At 42.5% G+C, this 20,946-nt stretch overlaps 1 protein-coding gene across 9 annotated transcripts in view; it reads right to left on the bottom strand.

Moving 5' to 3' along the window:
• The window catches only part of LOC115500058 (aminopeptidase O (putative)), a 346,654-nt gene that overhangs the window by 260,248 nt on the left and 65,460 nt on the right, over window positions 1-20,946 (bottom strand). For all 9 annotated transcript variants that reach the window (XR_003964365.1, XR_003964363.1, XR_003964362.1 and 6 more), the window contains exons 4-5: window positions 14,035-14,188; window positions 6,400-6,645 (exon numbers count right to left, since the gene is read on the bottom strand). Coding sequence is in view for 4 of the 9 variants with exons in the window: in XM_030294374.2 (XP_030150234.1) it covers window positions 6,400-6,645; window positions 14,035-14,188 (400 nt within the window). In the remaining 5 variants the exon portion in view is untranslated. The remainder of the gene's footprint in view (window positions 1-6,399; window positions 6,646-14,034; window positions 14,189-20,946) is intronic.

Below are 20,946 nucleotides of genomic sequence, written 5' to 3'. Positions count from 1 at the left end.
CTACCTGCCCCACTCAGTATAAACTCGTATTGTCAAAACTAACCACTAGCCATAATCACGGCCAAGGGCTTTCAAGGTCTCAGAAGAATGTGACTGTAGGAATACCAGTTTCTATTTCAAGAAAGAAAAACAGAAGAACTAGAACATGTTAGACCCTTCTCTGTAAGACAGGATGGAAAAGAAGTCAGATAATTTTCTCAAGAAGAAAAATGGAGATCAAAAACGAAATGGAGGAATGAACACAAAGGAAGCCACAAAGGGGACACTTGTGAGCTAAGCCTCCTTGCGTGGGACCTCACCACTCACCCACATGTTGCTTGTTCATCACTATGGCAAGGGCTGGCGTGCCAGTAAACACAGGATTAAAGTCTTTCAGGAAAAAGAGAAGGATGGTTCGAGCTGCTTTCTATCATTCACACCCACCTACTTGAAAAAACACAGAAGCGTTATGCTGGAAAACACGGGAACGAAATGCCCCTTCAAGACATTTTTAAAACCAATCCACTCAGAAAGAAATTTGAGAATTTGAGAGTTTGGGAAACAAACAGCAACAACAAAGAAACAAAACCTACACACAGACCCCCCCAAATCCTCAGCACATCAGAGAGAGGGGAAGAGCTGGCAGCCTTGGTGAACAGAAAGGTGCCCTCATTTACGGCTCAAATCAGATTCCTGAATGGAAGAATCACTACAGTTGCATCCTGCATTGAAACCATGGGGTCACATCCCCTAAAATTTAAAGGGCTATTTAAAAATATGGCGGTTTCGGTTTGGGGGGAGGAGGTGAAAAAATTCAAGTAGAAGCCAACAAAGAACAAGCAAAGAAAAATTCCCAAAGCTGTGAAACCTTGCTACTTAAGATAATGACAGAAATTTATGACTGCTTCCTTCCCCGGCAAAAAGGAGCACAATTAGAAGGCTGAAAACAACAGGCCCTTTGTACCAGCATGTTATGTTTTGCTTATTCTATTACACACTGGCTGGGAGATAAGAATAAACAGGACAACACCCTGTCTAACCCCAGGAGGAGGGGGCGGAGGGAAAGCTGGTGACGTTCATTCTTGGGCATGTATGTGCACACCATTCATTCCCAAATTGAGGTACTTGAGAAAATTGTGCCTGCAATAGTCAGGAACTAGTATAAGCACCCAGAAGCCTTTTATTGCACAATCACATCTTTTAGGATAAGCCATGTATAATAGGGAGCTTTATAGTTTTTCTCTGCTGTGAAGTGCACTGAAGATATTTAAGTAATTAGTGATTATTTCTCTATGCTCTTTATCGATCCTATTTTTGTTCAGTCTTTGAAAAACTTAAAAATTAGGATGAGTAGGGGCACCTGAGTGGCTCAGTTGGTTAAGTGTCCTACTCTTGGTTTCGGCTTGGGTCATGATCTCACGGGTTCGTGGGATCGAGCCCTGTGTCAGGCTCTGTGCCAAGTGTGGAGCTTGCTTGGGATTTCCTCTCCCTCCCTCTCTCTCTGTCTCTCCCCCTCAAAGTAAGTAAGTAAGTAAGTAAGTAAGTAAATAAATAAATAAATAAATAAATAAATAAAATTAGGATGAGAGCATATAAACACAGCCTCCTTCCCTGGATCCAATGTGTCAAAAAAGCTTGGAAGGAATCAATCAGCCACTGGGAAAGGCCATGTGGTGGCCTGAGACTGTGTTCTCTCTTCTCCACAAGAGGAGAGTTGCCAGTCCTTGTTCCAGGTGTTCTGATGCCCCGCGATGGAGAATTCTGCTCAAGGACAGCAAATGCTAAGCCAAGTCAGGTTCTAACTAGCCAATCACAAGATGGTATGGCACTGTCGGTCCTCACAAAACGGAGAAAAGATCTGACTTCTCTTGCAGCTCTCTCCCCATAACACCTCACTGCCTGGAACCATCAATCCCCACTCAATCTCTGCCATTTCTTGGTCGCTCTTCCTAGTGCTCCTCATGAGGGTGTGCAGGTGGCTCGGTGACCCAAGCACTGAGGGACCATGGAATCTCCTGGCACCCAAAATGAGTTTATGGAAGGAGCTAAGAGAAGCCATTCTAAAAGCTCACTGCTCTCTTTCTGCCCCTCCAGCCCATTTCAGTGGTTCTCATCTCGGGGCCTTTGGACCTGCACTACCTCAGCCTGGTGGTTGCTTTTCCACCAGACCGTCACAGGCTGGCTCCTTTCTGTTCTTCTGTCTCATAGCAAACATCACTCTTTAAAGAAGTCTTTGCCTCCCCACCCTAACGATCACCCTGTCACTTACTTGGTTTTCATTCTTCATAGCACACATCTTAGTTTCTTGTTTTTAAGTATACGATTTTCTCCCCTGACCAGCATGTAAGTTCTGCAATGACAGAGATCTCATCAGTCTTGTTCACCCCCATAGACTCAGCATCTTAAATCCTACCTGGCACACAGTATGTGCTTAATAGAAATTTACTGAAAGGATGACTAGATACATAAATAGGCAAACAATGGTCAGACAAACAAGACAATCTGCTATGAAACCAGTGGAAAAACAAGTCAAAGCAGAATTGTCACCTAATGTCAACCACAATGCCACTGTATTTTTTTTTCAATTTTCCAAGCCGAACCAGGGGTGAAGCTACATGCAAACAGTAGATCTGAGAAGGAGACTCACAGAAAACACAGCTTTTTTTTTTTTTCCAGTGCTCTAAACACAAAACCGCTCTGAAATGATGGCAGAAGATTCTTGAAATTCAAATAGAGGAGGAAAAAAAAGAATGTATTTGGATGTCAGCAAGGTAGTTCTGCCAACCTAATTATGCCCCGTGACATGTAATTGTGAACCGCTGAAAGACAAATGGCAAAGCAAAGCATTTATTATAAACACACACAGAGGTAAGACTGAGGTGTTAATTTTTAAGCAACTGTCATCAATCTGGTTCCACGATATTATTCCATTAACATTATTATTATTATAACAAAGAATGTAAGCACGATGATGAGTTCCTTTCATGTATTTCTCAATACCTGGGAAACGAGGCTTACTCGTCAATCTCTAGCTGAGACACCTGAGAAAAACATGAGGACACAATGAAAATGGCAGAACACTAATTATACCCACACAAAGAGAGTGGATCTATACATTGGAGATTCACTTAAAACGCATTCACGTCTTTGGCTAGACACCCTATTACTCAATCCAAGAAAGGTACACTCCTTAGATGGCAGATTCAACCTCTATGGAAGGCACAAGCAAAATGAAACAAACAGAAAGTGTACACGCACCAAGTGAGAAAATTAAGGGAATGGGACTAGTCAGTAGTGTCTCAGGGGCAAACCGGTGATTCTTCTCAGAATCAGACGAGAATGAAAGCATCTCTCCCCGGAACAGTGACTGAGAAAAGGAGGTTGATAAGTAATGGCTCCTATTATATTAAAGGTGACCCAAAAAATGAGGTGCAGTTTTTTCTTTTTAATTTTTGTTTTAATGTTTATTTATTTTTGAGAGAGACGGAGACAGAATGCAGGTGGGTTAGGGTCAGAGAGAGAGGGAGGCACAGAATCCGAAGCAGGCTCCAGGCTCTGGGCTGTCAGCACAGACCCTGACGTGGGGCTCGAACCCACAGGCCATGAGATCATGACCTGAGCTGAAGTTGGACGCTCAACTGACTGAGCCACCCAGGTGCCCCTCTGAGGTGCGGTTTTGATAGATGTTCTAGTTACTGCTATGTTTGAAAAGCCCGCCAAATTCTAAAACACTGTGTACGTGTCGTTTGCCTTCTTATAAATTGATTTGTCATTATCATATGTTCAAAGTATCATATTATACAAGTGTGTTTCTCCCTACTTTACTGAAATATCAGAATCAGGCTCCAAACAGACTCAGAGAGGAGAGTTTTAAGATGTTTCCATACAAACTACGATATGTAATATTTGAAATACAGTAGAATCTTTATGGATATCATCCAAAATTTTTGAAAACTCTTGAAAATGGTTACCAACAATTTACCCATTTTAGTTCATGTGGGAATGTTTATTCCATTCACCAAAAAAGAATACTACAATGGTAAAAAATGGTATTCATTATGATTAAGACCTAATCACTCGAGAAGTCCAGAGGTATGGAATTTATGATCTTGCTTACATGTTTATAAATGTGGACTCAGCAAAGAACCATTTAATCTACCAAGAAATCCTTTGATCTCTAGTGCATTGCAATTAACAGGACAATGGCAAGTTTCAGTGCAGAGGTCTTTTTGGATGGCTCCTACTACACTTGGGATTTCTCTGTTCCTGTTTAGGGTACAGGGTTGACCTACAAGACTGTCATTTTTTGTTCCAGCTTTGCTTTTACAGAGCCCCAAGCAAAGCCCTGACCATAAATAAGGCAGCAGGGCCCCCGGAGCCAGCTGAGTCATAAACCCCACTCACTCGCATGTGGCTCAAGGTGTTGGGATCCCGCGAGAGTCAAGCCAAGCAAGTGGAATCAATTTAGGCCACAGTTAGGAAAAACAGAGTGCTCCCCCCACCCCTGGCTGGCAGTGGAAGATACACAATCCCCCCTCCACAGCTCAAATATGGGGAACCGTAACTAAGCCCAGGAAAACATCTAGACCAGGGCAGACTACTTCCACAGTCTAAAAGGGAAGAAAAAAATGGGGGGAAAATGATATTTGACAACCAACCACAAAATTTTAAATGTACGGGTCTCCTGTTTTTAAAGCATAAAAACGGTCTTGTTGCTGCTGAGTTATAACCATCACATTTTCTGACATTTGTGCCCAGTACCATTTGGCCTTAGGGTTCTTAGGCTTATTACTTTCAAAATACAGAGCAAAGCATGTTTAAGTCACTTTAAATATCTCAAAGAGCAGCAGACCCACTGCCTACCTGCTTGGGCACGCAAACTCGAAAAGAGAGGCTTTCCAGAATGGCCTGCAGGTCAACAAATTCTGGTTTTGGCAGACTGCTGTCAGGAAGGAGCTACAGAAAATGAGGTCCTCTGTACGAAAAATACTCTGCCTTCGGTTCCCTCACGTCAGAACTTGGAACTGTTAGCAAACATGCCCTGAAAAGCTACAACTCTCATAAAGTGCTAAAAACTCCCAAATAAATAGAGCCCCTCAAAACTAGGTACAAATGAGAAACATTTAATGAACAACCCTTTCTTCGCCAATAATTCTGCTTAAATTAAGTCCAGCAGACTCTTCAAAGGGACCAAAGAATCCCCCTTGTTAAGACAAACTCTATATATAGACATCCAAAACAATATTGATGCACATAACCAAATATATATAATTATCCTAGTTTCTACATTCTCATTATCTTCATAAATACAGGATAAAAATCAGCCAAAATGACTTTCTCAGACCTCAAGGATTAAGACTAGCCAGCCAGCTTTAAAAAGTATACGTATGTAGTAAAGATCAAAAGCAAATGTTCTGGTCAGTTCTTTTCTACTCATGGGTCTTACTAAGAATGTATGCAGTTTTCAGGGAAAACACCACAAATGACAGCTGTTCAAAAGCATGGAAATTAATTGGCAGCAGGAATTTCCTTGACTAATAGGGAAAAACTTAAAGTCACATGTTTTGATGAGCTTATTTTTCCTATCTTCAGTCAAGCATATTCACTGTTAATGATTAAGATTTTCACATAGAAATATAACCAAGTGAAATCCTGAGTATGTAACAAGTAAAATGCTGAGTGGAACACAGGTACCTATTATTGAAGGAACAATAGCATTAACGAATGGGTTTTAGGTGTCAATAATATATAGGGAAAGGTTCACCTTGCAGGCCTGGATTATCCACGAGAACTAAAGTGAGAAAACAGTAAGAATAATGCATTTATTACATTAAAAAATATTAGCGAGACAAGTGACACCCCCCCCCACTGCCCCACCCCCCGGTAAGCCATCTGCTTTGAGCTGTTTTTCCAGCAGTGGTGATGGATTTACACTGATCCATCCACAGTCTCTCTGACACAGGGGCTCTCAAGTCGTTGCCCTTATGACCAATGGCGAGAATGGATGAGACAGCTGGTCAGGATTAGGCGAGCAGCCTGTGGCCCAGGAACTAAGTCGTGTTCCTCTGCCCAGAGTTGTGACCTTGGGCCCATTAGCATTATGCTCTCACCACAAGCTAACCAGTCACTCATCAGCCACGATCCAACATACATCACTCTGGAGGCACAATGTGTTTTCAATCCAAACAACAATGTGAGCTTGTTATTTTCAGAGCAGCTGATTGAGCCCACGACACCCAAAGGCTCCCGCATGGTGGAGGCTACACACAAACTGTCCCTCGAGGCAGCAATGAGATGTCCAAGCATGAGCAACTGTGGCCCTTCCATCCTAATGGAGCCCTGACAGAGCCCAGGGAAAGCAAGAAATAGTCAAAGGATGTCCAAAGCATGTTATCCAAGTGCCACAATAGAACAACGTACCTGGCCATCCCCAGACTCGGAAAATTGCCGGGGACGATGAGTATGTCCAGCCTGGAGAACGGGTGTGTTCCCAGGACACGGTGTGCTGCTGAGAGGCAAGGAGGGACCAGTTGCAGAAGGGTCTCTTGGCAGGCACCCTTGAGGCACAGTGGGGCAAAGACCCGATGAGGAATAATTTCCTGGGTGGTGGCAGAAGGATTCTGGAAGCGGCAGGGGTATTCCATGTGACCACAAATGCCAACATACCTGGGAACAACACGAAATAAATAGATGCACTTTATGGTAAATCAGGTTTATTCTTGCCATGGAGGTGGGGAACTCTCACAGACATGCACAACTTCTAAGAGACGGCAGTTCAGATGGGCTCACGATCAAGACAGTTCAATGGAATTCTTGGCTTGTCTGTTTCTCTGCGGCAGTGAAAAACTATAGGTCAAAATACTTATTGATGTGCTGAATTGACCAAGTAGCTTCAATCTAAACTAAGTGAAAGTAGATTTTCCTACTTATTTTAGAGTAAACAAGGAAAACCTCCCAAGCCTCAAAACAACAAAACAACCCCCTCCCGAAAATAAAAAGCAAAATTTCTGCCCCTCAGAAATGTGCTTTTCAAGTATCATCATGGAAAAAAAATCTCCAAATCAGAAACAGTTCATAACTTAGAAAGGCAAGGATGGTGCAAAGCCAAATTAAGGATCCCATTCTAGAATTTCCTAGAATAAAAAATGAACCAAATGACAGGACAGGTTTCGACTTTCCAAAAGAACCCAGTCCATTTTACTAAAAAAGTAATCCAGATGCTCATGTTAAAAGCCATCAGAAGTTGTGCTCTTATGGAATACAGAGACACTTTTTTATTTTCCCCAATCCACTTTTGATACAAATTGAACAGAATCAACCTTTTAAGGAAACAGATCAGAGCTTAGCCTGTACCATCTGATCGCTGCCAGTTATTCTGTCAAAGGTGGAGCTGAAAAAGAATTCTTAGAACTTGACTCACAGGCCTCGAGAGAACTCATCTACCCAAAGAAACCCACATCAAAGGGAACTCTATTTTTTTGCCTGTTAGCACGTCCTTTATTCAAACACAATGGAAAACCCCTCTAATTTTAATTTACAAATTATAATTTTACCTATGGGTGCTTGTTGGATTCACAGTGAATAATGAAAAACCTTAAAATGCTGGCATGTCCCAATAGGGGCAGGCCACAACAATAATTCCTCTCCAAGTTTCTGAAGTGGCTTTCACTTATCCAAGGCCAGCACTGCCCAAGGAGATCCACACAGCTATGGAGATGAGCCTTGCCCTCCCACAGCCTGGTGCATAGAACACAGCTTCCAGCACCAGTGACATTTCACCGCTGTTGAGGGTAAGAAAAATGGGTGGAGACCCGTAAACACTTCTGCCAGGATAAGGCAACAGGGAGAATATAATTATTGACATTGAATGCTAGCCAAAGCCCCTGGGTTGATAACCTTGCTTTATGGAGAAAGTGACTAAAGGTGCCTGTTGGTAAACATTTACCTGAAAAGGCTTCAAATGTCCCCTAATGACAAGTACTGTACTGGTGTATACATTCAAAGGTCTCTTTAAGTAAAGAAGTCTATTTATTAAGGGGTGCCTGGGTGGCTCAGTTGGTTGAGTGTCTGACTCTTGATTTCAGTTCAAATCATGATCCCAGGGTAGTAGGATCAAGTCCCACACCAGGCTCCACGCTGAGCATGGAGCCTGCTTAAGATTCTTTCTCTTTCTCCAACCCCCTTCCCCTGCTCACGTGCTCTCTGTCTCTCTAAATAAATAAATGAATAAAATAAAAAAGAAAGCCATTTATTGAGTTAACCACCTAAGATATTTACATAGGGATATAACGGGCTATAATAATTAAACCTTGCACTTCCTGAAAAACTTTCAGAGCACATTAAATAATAGAGAAACTGGAGGTGCGGAGGCATCTTCAGTACAAAGGTGGGGCATAATAAGTTTAAATTCTATGTGTCAAAGCACAATTTCGCAACGAGGCATTCCACTGGCCTATCTAGACACATACCATGGGGCCAGACTATTTCCTGCAGCCAAGAAAGATCAGAAAATAATTTGAGGTATCAAAAAAGGTCAACTTGTTGAAGAGAAAAGGTGAGTTAAATTCTCTCTGGACATGAACGGCACCAGCCAGGGGGAATGAAGGTTATTCCAGTTGTGCGTATTAGCACCATTTTTTAATAATCAAAGCCTGGGAGAAAATGCAGGACTTTAAGGTAATCAACCTATAGATAAATGAGACTATTAAGGCTCTCCCAATAAAAATGTACGTGGCGTCAGGGAAGGCCACACATAAGTTCCAACGTCGGGATCAGGAAAGCTGGGCTTCAGTGGCTGTTCTCACATGGGCTAACTGTGATGTAAGGCAAGCAACTCAGTGCCCAGGGCCCCTTTCTCGTCTCTAATGTGGTCTCATGAAAATGGCTGCAGGGGGAGGGGAGGAACTGACCGGAAAGGAGGTGAGGGAACTACTGGATGCTGGAACGTCCTCTATTAGTTTAGGGTGTAAACAATTGGCAAAAACTCAGACTTAAAATCTGTGCACTTTGTTTTATGTTAATTATACTTTCGTTAAAAACAAACAAAAAAAATGGCGTCCAAGGTTTCTTCTGGTACTGTGATTCTCTGACAACTCTCCACATGAGGCCCTCGCCCCTCTTCATATTGTACGTTTATGAAGTCATGAATAGTCCTCTATGAAAGCAGTATGAACTCAAAGATGCTTCTTCTCACACTCACCTTCGACCATTCATTTCTATAGCTGTGCCGGCTCCAACCCACTCTTAGTATCATCAGCAAGTCAAGCATTTGTAAATAGCTATTCCCTGTGCCCAGGCTCATAATCAGGGTAAACATTTTAATAGTTAAAGATTAATAATAATGCTTGATTGTTATTTATAAATAATCCATACTGATGAGAATTAAGAATAGTAAACAATAACTCCTACCACAACTGCTATTGAACATTCACTGTGTGCCAAGAACTGTTCTGAACACTTCATGTGCATTATCCCAATTAATCCACACAGCATTCCTGAGGAATAAGAACTGTTCTTTTCATCACATCGTGAGTCATCACAAGCTCCTCCCTCCCGACCTTCCTTCCCCACATACTCCGTTAATCTTCTTGAGTAAATTTGGATCCTAGATTTTTCTAGAAGCTGAGCTCAGCTGCTCTGTGGTTCTCTGGTTTCCTGCTCCTCCTTGTCAATATTACCCATTAATATTGCCAAGAGTGGGAAGAACTGGTGAAATAAATGTTAGGTTGGTAAATGATGGGAACCAGACCACTGGTTCCCTCTCCTGCGATTCCTGGGCTGAAATCATTTCACATGAGGTCTTTCCAAGGAAGAAGAGTGACCAGGTTTTATTCAGAATCACAAGATTGGACACTGCCTACAGAGGTTCTCCTCTGGTCCTCCTCTTGTTTCCAGAATGAGATGTATGGAAACTAGCTGACAAAGACATTTCCCTGTCATAGGCTCAAAAGGAATCACCAAAATTTCCCTTAGGGATGCAGGTCCTTTTTTGACAGTTCAACTCAATCATTTAGTAATGATTTCCTGCATTCTTGCTCTACTCGAGGCACCCCAAAGGTGTGCCACGTATACACATAGGAACAAATTTCTGACCCTACCTTTGAAGAGTTTACAGTTTTAATGGAAGAAAAAATTTAAAATTCTGGTACATACAATGACACTCTAAGATGTTTGGACAATTTATTAACATATTTTAGCAAGCAGAGTAGATGCTTGCATACTGTAAAAATCACAAGTGTTCAAAATGCCACCACCAGCCACCAGTGAGCTGTTGGCAATGATGACAATACATACGCAGTGATGCAGTCGTATCTGAAAGCTGGATGCATTTCCTAGGGGAATTCTCATATAATGCAAAGCAAAATTCAGGATGTACAATAAAAGCCAGAAAGCTGAAATATACCAGGGAGCTAGAGCTGGAGAAATCAAACCAAGCCAGGAAGATTTGGAAAGGCTTCTCTACAGCAAAGCGTGTACTGGAAATTGGCATTTTCCCCTATGATTTATATATCATTCGTTCTTTCCTAGCCTTCCAAAGACACAGAAATAGGGCCTCACCCTGCAAGGTTCACAAGGCAACTTTCCACGGACTCCACAACTCTAAAGAAAACTGCTTCCCTCCCGCCCCCCGCCCAAGCTTTCCCTTCTTTAGGATGAGCAACCTCAATGCCTTTTCTTTGTGGTGCCTATTTTCCACGCTTTTAATCATTTTTCCTGAGTTCCTCTGGACTTTATCCAAGTTTCCGTGTCATGCTTAAACTGTATGGGCCCAAAGCGAAGACAATGCTTTAACAAAGGCCTCCAGAGGTTAAACATAATAAAAAGATTCCTCTGTGGCCAGAGAAGGTTATATTGCAGCCGAAGAAAATTAATAAAACTTTCAATGGTTTACCTAAGTGCCTTCTAATTAACGTATTTATGAAAATGCTCACCCAGAGTGGGCTGGAGCACGTGTGGAATTGAGCTGGAAGAGGGAATGTTCTTCCTATAATTTAGCCCACATGAACAGTGATCAAAAGTTCAGTGACCAATACTTTGGCCAAATTTCTGGGACCCAGATGAACACTTTAGGTAAATGAAAGCCTGTGGTATATAAGGCCCCTATAAAAGTTACATTTACGTGCATTGAACTGGTGGTCTTGGGAAGGTTTGAAGTAGAAGAGGGGGGTGGGGAAAGCAAGGGGACCAGATGTGAACATAACCGAAAACACTGTTGCAGTTGGCACTTCAGAGTACCTTTGTTGGCAAACGTAGCATGGAGCCAGAGATTTAATGGATAAAAACACAAAGCTACCCTCTGATGACTAAAGACAGCACACATGAAGCACGCAGCCAGGGAAGGATTAAGCAAATGCAAGCTATTATTTTATCAGCAGTACATTTTTGATAGACAAGCACAGTGATAAATGAAGGGAAAACTTAGTCATAGCATGTCAGACATGGAAGGGAGTGTGGGAAGGACTCCGTTCCTCAGGCCTCTCCACACAAGGACATGCTCCCCTGGAGTGGCACCTCTGACCTCTCTCCAGCTGCTCTGATTGGCTTGGCCACTCTGGGCTGCCTCTTTTCCTATCTGCTTGCCCACAGACGGGGTACTTTTTGGCCAAGTGGCAGGCTGCGTGTATCTGTGTTGTGGAGGCCGGAAGCAGTCCAGGTAGGCAGGTAACTGGACGGGTAAGTTTGTCTAGTTTGGAAATGGAGTATTAGAAAGCCCACTGTGACTGTATACCTGAGTATTCCCAAGTCCAGCTTCTGTCAGTAACAAAACCTTTACTGTGCTCTCCTTCTATGGTGTCTCAGCTGGCTATAAACTCTAAAGGACAACATCCCCTTCCCCTGAACCCCAACGGGAATTTCAGATGCCATCTCTTCCCAGAATGCCCAATGGAAATGGCCATGGCTTCCTCCTTCACAATTATGGGCGCAAAGTGAAAAGCCATCTCCGTTGCTACGGGCAGTAGACAGAGCACATAAGAAGTGGTCCTGCCCGCTCCCCAACCTCGTATCCCTGGGAATATGGCTAGAAGGAAAAAATAACAAATGTCTTTCTTTGCCTTGCACTACAGCGCACGGTTTTCAACTGCACACCTCCTCTAACAGTCAAGCAGCCCTGAGGCTGTAGGTGAAGAGCACAGTGCTTCTTCATCATGAAGAATTTGACAACCCCAAGCAAAGTCTTTATTCTACAGAGCAGCACAGTACAGCTTTGCCCCAGGAAACCTACCCAACCAGTAGGGACAGCACCCTCATGCTCAAAGGCAGAATTCTCAATTTCTGTCTTCCGTTCCAAGGCGACTCATTCCAATCAATAAGAGTGACTCAGACATGGCAGTGACTCTCCAGGTGGGAAGGTGGATCAGACTCCAAGTAAGGCATGGACATTATACACAGTTTTTAAAACTCCCCAGGAAAGATTCTGAATCACTTCTATAGGGGATCAAGCCCAGATGGGAATCCAGGTGTTGTAACTCAGTAGAGATATGAACACAGACACATTGCTGTCTAAAACCTCAATACCTTTATCTATAAAATGGAGATAATAAAGCCTATCTATCTTATAGGCTTATCCTCAGGACTAATCAAGATGACATTTAAGTCAAGACTTTTCCTGATTTCAAGCATCCAATGACTTCTCTATCATTTTGGGATAGGCTAGGGTATGTTGCAATAACAAACATCCTCAGTGTTTCAGTAGCTTAACAACAGAAAAAAGTTTATTTCTTGCTCCTAACAAGTCCACTGAGGATCGCACTAACTCTCTAGAGCACCCGTCCTCCCTATGCAGAAATTTTGCCACCCAAAACAGAGTAGGCCACATTGGCCTACTCTGAGCTCAGTGGCAGGAAAGGGTCTCACGTGCAAGTAAGTATTCCCACGTGAAAGTAATATGTGTCACTTCTATCCACAACTCTCCTCTTCCCAAGAGTGCATAAGTAAAATCCAATAAGCAATCTAGGATACTGTGTATAGCTCAGGGAAGACTAGTCCAAAATAGGCAAGTTACTAAGCAGGAAGTGGAAATCCCTTCCATTCCTCCAAAAAGCAAAATGTAAGCGGTAAGACATGCCTGTCATAGGAGAGGGCTCAATGGCTTTATGTCCTAACAGTACCAACCATCACTGCAACCACTGTAGTAAGAGTGAAAACAACATGGCAAAACACAACCAACACAAGGGAATTTGCACTAAAAGCGTATCTTGGTTGGTTTACTCTGGGCTTTCTCTACCAGAAGGTACTGGACATAGTGACTGTGTATAAACAGGAAAAGTGGTTAAACTAAGCTGGGTGTACAAGTCCCAGGAATGAAGCATGATGCAATAATGCACAATTTGGACACTTCGTACCTCCTATGTCCATCCCCTTCCTCCCTTTTGGTTCTCAAAGCTAGAAACAGTTGGAGGTCTGGGGAAGCTGCAAGTGAATATCCAATGGCCCATGCTGATTTTTAAACACTTTAAACTGATTTTCTCTGGTCCACTTTGAAAAAGAAGGAATCACTACTCAAGTTAATGGAGTCCTAACCCAGGAGGTTACTTGTAACCATGACCTTGTGACAAGCTACCTTGTGTCCTGTGCTCCAAAGCAGACTGACAAGCCCCACTGACGGAGGGCCACCCCTGCAAATGCACTGCTAACAGCGGTCCTTGGAACGAAAACAGTAGAGTGGCCTACAAAGTAATCCAGCAGACAAGCAACTCTTCTTTATTGTGTTTTTGACCAAATTGGCATTGAAAACCAAAATTAAAAAGTGTAGAAGGAGGGAAGGCATTGAATCTGAGGATTCTGTTGACTTAACCAAACACATAAAAATATTTCACCTGACTTCACAGCGGATTTCATATATACTTCTTTTCTTTTCTTTCTTTCTGCATAAACAATATGCCCACATTTCTGCCTCTCAACTCCCTTTCCCTCCCAGTAGGGTTTTCCTGCTTTGATTAATCATATTTTGGTTTAGTTTCTCAGCAGGGATGACTCACATTCCCAGTGCTTGGAATAAATGCATCATACTGCTCCCTTAAGTGTTTGTTTTTCAGCAAGTTCCCAAATACCAACCTGAAGTCGGCCTCGGAAGGTGACAGAGATCTCTCTGCTGCCAGATCATTGGATGAGCAGGTCTCTGGCTTCATTTCTGTCCAGGATCCCACTGCGATTGTGAAGGTGGAGGCCGGCATCGGCATGGTTACATAGTAATGCCAGCTTGAGCACCCTATAAACAGAAGGAGAAAAACCATAATGAGGCCAATGAATGGTTCTGGACGTCACTCTGTACCTTTTCGCTTTAGGCACTTAAAGAATTTGTGTGATAAGATGGCATGAGCTACTCCTGGAGATGGGTCATATCTACTGAAGGGGCATCACTGCAGTTCTCAGGCAGAGCCTAGAGGGATGACAGTTTCAGGGCAGCTAAGGAAGTTTGTATCTCCTTAAAGACCAGGGATCAGTTTGAAGCACTTCAAGTGAGGCTATAAATAAAGGGTAGTACTTGAGATGGTCACGTAAGGGCTACAAACACATAAAGGGCACAGGCTGTATGCTGCTATAGAGACAAGAACATCTTTTGTTCATACATATTGCCTAGAGCAGTGTTTGGCATAAAAAAAGATGCTCTGCTGAATACACAGATGAAGAAATGAACACATGAATGATCACTACTGTGTTGCTAACCTATTTTGTCTAAATTCAATTTAAGTCCATCTAAAATGGATATGGTAGAGAATGGAGAGACCAGGGAAGGAAGATACCTGGGTTTTAGTCCCAACTCTGAAACTAATTAGCTGTGGAAGCTTAGGTTTATCCCTTATCCTTTTTATCTGTTCAGGTATTGGGCTGCTCCCCCATTCCTTAAGGAGCAGATGAAAACCAGGCCTAGAGAGTTTCAGGGGAGCCAAGGACTCCCAGCTAGTTTGTAACAGGCCTGGAATTTCAGCTGAGGCTCCCCACCCCAGCCAAGGGTGTGTGTTCCACTTAGGCCAAAACATAGTGAAGGTGTTTACAAAAAAAACAAATGACTGATAGCTTATAACACTATACTTCTTACTTCTACGATGGGAAAATGCTTTCACTGTTTCTGATATCTGAATGCACCCTACAACCTGATCTAATACAGTATTTTTTTTTTTTTCCCGAGCATCTGCTATAAATTGATGATGTGCTTAAGGAGAATTCATATCACCTCTTGTTGTGGAACACACTTCTCCTTTCCTCATGTTCCATGTAGGGAATTTCCATTACTCAAATAGCCCTAGCCTCTCTTTCAGCCCCATACTAATTCTTTTGCAGGAGCTATTCTTGTCATTCTTTTTTTTAAGTAAATATATATTTTTTTTAACGTTTATTTATTTTTGAGACAGAGAGAGACAGAGCATGAACAGGGGAGGGGCAGAGAGAGAGGGAGACACAGAATCTGAAACGGGCTCCAGGCTCTGAGCTGTCAGCACAGAGCCCGACGCGGGGCTCAAACTCATAGACCGTGAGATCATGACCTGAGCCGAAGTCGGACACTTAACCAACTGAGCCACCCAGGCGCCCCTTTGTCATTCTTGTTAAAAGTTTTAGAGGGCCATACACTCATGGAGTGGCCTGTGATTGTCCAATATGATCAGTGAGTGGATAAGATGTCAAATTCAGAGTCAAACAATAACATGCCCACATTGGCCAGCAGACCTAACATGACATTTTTCAAAGTGTTTTACTTGTAAAAATCAATAATAAAGGTTAGATTTCGATCTCCCTATGCTTGTCTTCTCTGTCTCTCAACTCATTTGAAACTCCAAAAGCTAGAGGGGTCATTATTTATTATCCCCTAAAACTACCAACTTAGATCCAAAGAAACAAAATTTTAGGGGCACCTGGTTGACTCAGTCAGTGGAGCACAGAACTCTTGATCTTGGGGTTGTAAGTTCAAGCCCCATGTTGGGTGTAAAGATTACTTAAAAATAAAATCTGGACCAGCTGGGTGGCTCAGTCAGTTAAATGTCCAACTCTTGATTTTGGCTTGTATCATGATCTCATGGCTTGTGGGATAAAGCCCTGCGTTGGGCTCTGTGCTAACAGCAGAGCTCTCTCTCTCTCTCTGCCCCTCCTCCCACTTGCACACGCCCGCTCTCTCTCAAAATAAACTTAACATAAAATCTTGGGGCGCCTGGGTGGCTCAGTCAGTTGAGCGACCGACTTCGGCTCAGGTCATGATCTCACGGTTTGTGAGTTCGAGCCCCGTGTTGGCCTCTGTGCTGACAGCTCAGAGCCTGGAGCCTGCTTCTGATTCTGTGTCTCCCTCTCTCTCTGTCCCTCCCCTGCTTGTGCTCTGTCTCAGAAATAAATAAACATTAAAAAAATAATAATAAAATCTTTTTTTTTATGTTTGTTTATTTTTGAGAGAGAGAGACAGAGCATGAGCGGGGGGGGGGGGGGGGGGGGGGGGGCAGAGAGAGAGAGGGAGACACAGAATCTGAAGCAGGCTCCAGGCTCTGAGCTGTCAGCACAGAGCCCGATGAGGGGCTCAAACCATGAACCGTGAGATTCATGACCTAAGCCAAAGTCAGATGCTTAACCGACTGAGTCACCCAGGCACCCCAAAATAAAATAAAATCTTAAGAAAAAAATTTAAATAGAAAACAAAGGCTTAAACATAAAGAAAAACTATGATATCAAGTTTGAATAAGTATGATAGGACATGAAGTTTGGAAGTCACTGGAGGAGATATTTGATGAAAGAATATAGAAGGGCATACTGAGAACTACTGGAAACCCATCACAGAGGCAGCCATGCTCCCAAACCTGTTTGTAAGTTCATCCTGCTTCTGGAGTCAGAACAGCCACTCTAAGAAGCTGAAGGCACACTCCTCTTTAAAGAGACAACCAAATCCAGTGATGTTGGAGCCAATCCGGTGATGTGTGTAGCTTCTACTCAGCTTGAAAGAAAGCCACAGCTTTAAAGAGAACAGCTGCTCTGATCCCCAGCCAGTAAGAAGAGGGTAGAGACAGTCACAGCAGACCTAATAAAAGCATGACATGGACTCAGCATGACACGCTGCACTGAGCCCACCTCCCTCGTTTTCCTACCTTCCCTTAACTACCTCATTCCCTGCAACCTGATGCCGCCCCATGGTTGCTCCATGAAGACCTTCAGTTTGGACTGAACACGATGAGAGGTTGAGGGGAGGCTGGAGATGAAAGAAGAGGAAAGGAGTTGTGGGTGAGGAACTAAATCTTTGGAACAGCCTCAGTTTAAAAGAAAAATCTTGACTAACAAAATTCTCTTAATCAAAGGGCTGTGGTCTGGTCATGCTTTCTGTGACGTGCACTTTGCAGTGTTTACCGTGGGCCATTGAATTTTCCTTTTAAAAACTTCAGACACTGGGCATTCGATAAATGGCAATGGTGAGGCTTTCAGGTAAAAATGGAAGACTGAACACATGAAGCTACTTTTGCCTCCTCCCAAAGCCCAATTAAAGGACAGTAAAAGGATTTTTTTTTTTTAAGATTTTTAAAATTTTTAAGTAATCTCTACACCCAACATGGGGCTCGAACTCACAATGTCAAGATCAAGAGTCGCACACTCCAATGACTGAGCCAGACAGGCACCCCGTAAAAGGATTAAAAAAAAAATCCATACACCAAGAAGAACAGGGAGAATAAAATAGGAGACAGTAGCTGCAAAATACTGGAAGCTGCCATGCGGGTGGAGGCAGGGCTAATGACGCAGCCGATCTGAATCCTGAGTTGGCAACGGAGAAAGACAAGAGCCACCTCATTTTATCCTCTAGAAACCCCAGAAAGCTGGGGGTGGAAGAAGCACAAAACTAAGCAGGCCTGGCTGAATGACCATCTAAGAAGGGCTTAGATCCCCAGATGGACTCCCCTACTCCACACACCTGTGCTAGTTCCCCCCCACACTGCCCCCCACAACACCCCAGCAAATAACTGGAGATTTGTTTTCTATAGAGAATAAGAGAGAAGGCTTCTAGACTGGGGGCGGCTGTGGGTGGGGGTGGGGAAGAAGGGAGGAAACCGGCACAGTTGAAGGCAAATGAATGGGATTAGATGAACATATGCATATCAGATGCTGAGACCACCAGCCAGCTTCTCATTTGGTTCCCAGAGTGCAGGCAATCAGTCTTTTACCCTCCAGGCAGAGGAATGAAAAAGCTGAACAGCCCAAGAGAAGGCAACTAAGGAGACTTAAGTTGGAGGTGTCCTATGATCAGCCTATGGTGAAGCTAGCTCACAGCTGAGAAGCCCTACGTGGGCACAGAGCTTCCGGTCAGTATTTTAGTCCCTACTCCTGAATGCCTACAGACAAATCAAGCACCTCCAGGACATCTAGAAAGCCTCTGACGTGAAACAGAGATGAAAATGAGCAACTTGAAGGTCAGTGGTCTTGCGAGGAGAAGAAAACTTCAAAGAACACCAAACATATACCCACTAAGTATACACTGCTAAGTATTGCAGTGCTGAAATAAGAAGAGTATAATATAAAAAAGGAGCATTCCAAAGTAAAGAGAATTAAAACCACGATAGAAGAAAAGAAAAATTCAATAAAGGTGTGAGATGGAATGGAAAGCTGAGGAAATCTCCCAAAAAGTAGCGAAAGAAGAAAAAAAAAAAAAGAGGGAAAAATAGAAACCAGTTCCGCAGGCCCAATATCCAAGTAATAGAAGCTCCAGAAAAAGACAACAGAGAAAAGAGAAATGGAAAAAAATCATCAGTTAAAAAATTTGAGATTTCCTCAAATTTAAGGGGCCATGAGTTTCCAGATTGAAAGGGCACATAACCCAGGACACTAGATACAAATCAATCCACATCAAGATACATCATTTTGAAATTTGAACCCTAGGGACAAAGACAAGATTCCACAAGCTTCCAAAAAGAAGGAAAAAAAAATCAACATATAATAAGGACATTTTCAGACATGCAGTTTCACAAAAAATTCACCTCCCACGTATCCTATTCTCTGGAAGCTACTTAAGTATGTAAAATATGCTTCACAAAGATATAGTAAACCAAGAGGAAGGCAGACAAGCCAATACAAGAGAGAAGCACAGGGAATCTGTAGACTAATGGAGAAGGGTGATCCCAGGCGCCAGCTATGTGCCCAGCAGAGAGGGTAACCCAGCTCTTCAGCAGGTTCCAGGACCCTGGGAAAGACTGCTTCAGGAGGAAATTGATAGGCAACTTGATGTATTCGAGCACCTTAGAAGATTGAAACAACTTTCAACACCTCTGGGGTTGGTAAATACTAAGCAAATAGGAAAAACAAACAATAAAACAATGATTAACGCCATGAAAAACTAACATGTTGTACAGAAACAATAACATAATCAAAGCTGTACAAGACTCAGCTTCTAAGAACATAGATATAATGATGTGAAGAACATTGATCTAATCAAGGTTATGAAATTTATTACATCGGGACGATGGGATTTGGGGACGGGGTATGTGTGTTACGAGGGCATGGAGAGAGCCAAATCCTCACCTGCCAGAGTGGGAAGATCAACCCTGAACAGTCCTGCATCTTAGTGAACAGCATGGACATATATATCAGATAATCAGCTAAAAGATGTGAAAGGGGTTACTTCTGAAACAGAAGAAATACAGTAGAGGTATTTTGGGGAGGAGTATAGTAAACCCAATAGAACTATTTCACTCTTTGAATATGTGCCTTTTTAGTATAAAAAAATAAAAATAATCAGTCAACTAATGAAAAAAGAACAATATTTTTGGTCCTAAGGTTATACTGAAATGATAACATACAACTCAGAAGTAAGAGGCAATTTAGAGATAAGGAAGAGGTACTAACCTATTAGAAAGTCCTTCTAAGAATAAAGCACTGGCGATGACTCTTTGGATATGACATGAAAAGCACAAGCAACAAAAGCAAAACTAGACAAGCAGGACTACATCAAACTAAAAAGCTTCTGCACAGAAAAAAAAAAAAACAACCCACGAAAATCATCAACAAAATCAAAGGGCAACCTACAGAATGGGAGAAAATATTTGCAAACCACCTATCTGATAAGGAATTAATATCCAAAACATATAAGGAACTCCTACAACTCAACAGCAAAAAATACGATTAAAAATGAGTAAAGAACCTGGATAGACATTTTTCCAAAGAAGATATTCAAATCACCAACAGGTACATGAAACCCCGCTCAACATCACTAGTCATCAGGGAAATGCAAATCGAAACAACAGTGAGAGATCACCTCCCACCTGCCAGAATGGCTACTATCAAAAAGTCAAGAAACAACAAGTTTTGGTGAGAATGTGGAGCAGAGAAAGGGGCCTGTTGTGCACTGTTGCTGGGAGTGTAAATTGGTGCAGCCCTGTGGAAAAGAGTATAGAGGTTCCTCAAAAAAATTAAAAATAAAACTAACATACAATCTAGCACTTCCTCTTCTGGGTTTGTGCCTGAAGAAAATGAAATCACTATCTCAAAGAGATTTCTACACTCCTATGTTCATTGCAATGTTCTTTACAAAGGCCAAGGCATGGAAACAACCTAAGTGTCCATCAACACATGAATGGATAAAGAAAGTGAAGTATACGCGCACAACGGAACACTACTTGCCATAAAAAAAGAAGGAAATCCCGCCATTTTGACAACATCGGTGGACCTTGGAGGCATTATCCTAAGTAAAACACATCAGACAGAGAAAGACAAATACTGAATGACCTCACATATTTGTGGAATCTAAAAAAATCGTCAAACTCACAGAGACAGATTATAAATTGGTGGCTGCCAGGGGTTGGGGGGCAGGGGAGGTGGCAGAGAAATGGGTGAAGGTGGTCAAAGGAAACAAAGTTCCAGTTACAAGATAAATAAGTTCACAGGGTGTAATGTACAGCAAGGTGACTACAGTTAACAATCCTGTATTGTATATGTGAAAGTTGATCAGAGAGTGGATCTTAAAAGTTCTTAAAACAAAAAAAATGTACTTACATGGGGTGATGGATGTGTTAA

This window comes from Lynx canadensis, chromosome D4 (genome assembly GCF_007474595.2).
Source record: "Lynx canadensis isolate LIC74 chromosome D4, mLynCan4.pri.v2, whole genome shotgun sequence".
Classification (NCBI taxonomy): Eukaryota; Metazoa; Chordata; class Mammalia; order Carnivora; family Felidae; genus Lynx; species Lynx canadensis.
The sequence above is the reverse complement of the archived record's forward strand: the minus strand, read 5'-3'. Positions and strand labels throughout refer to the sequence as shown.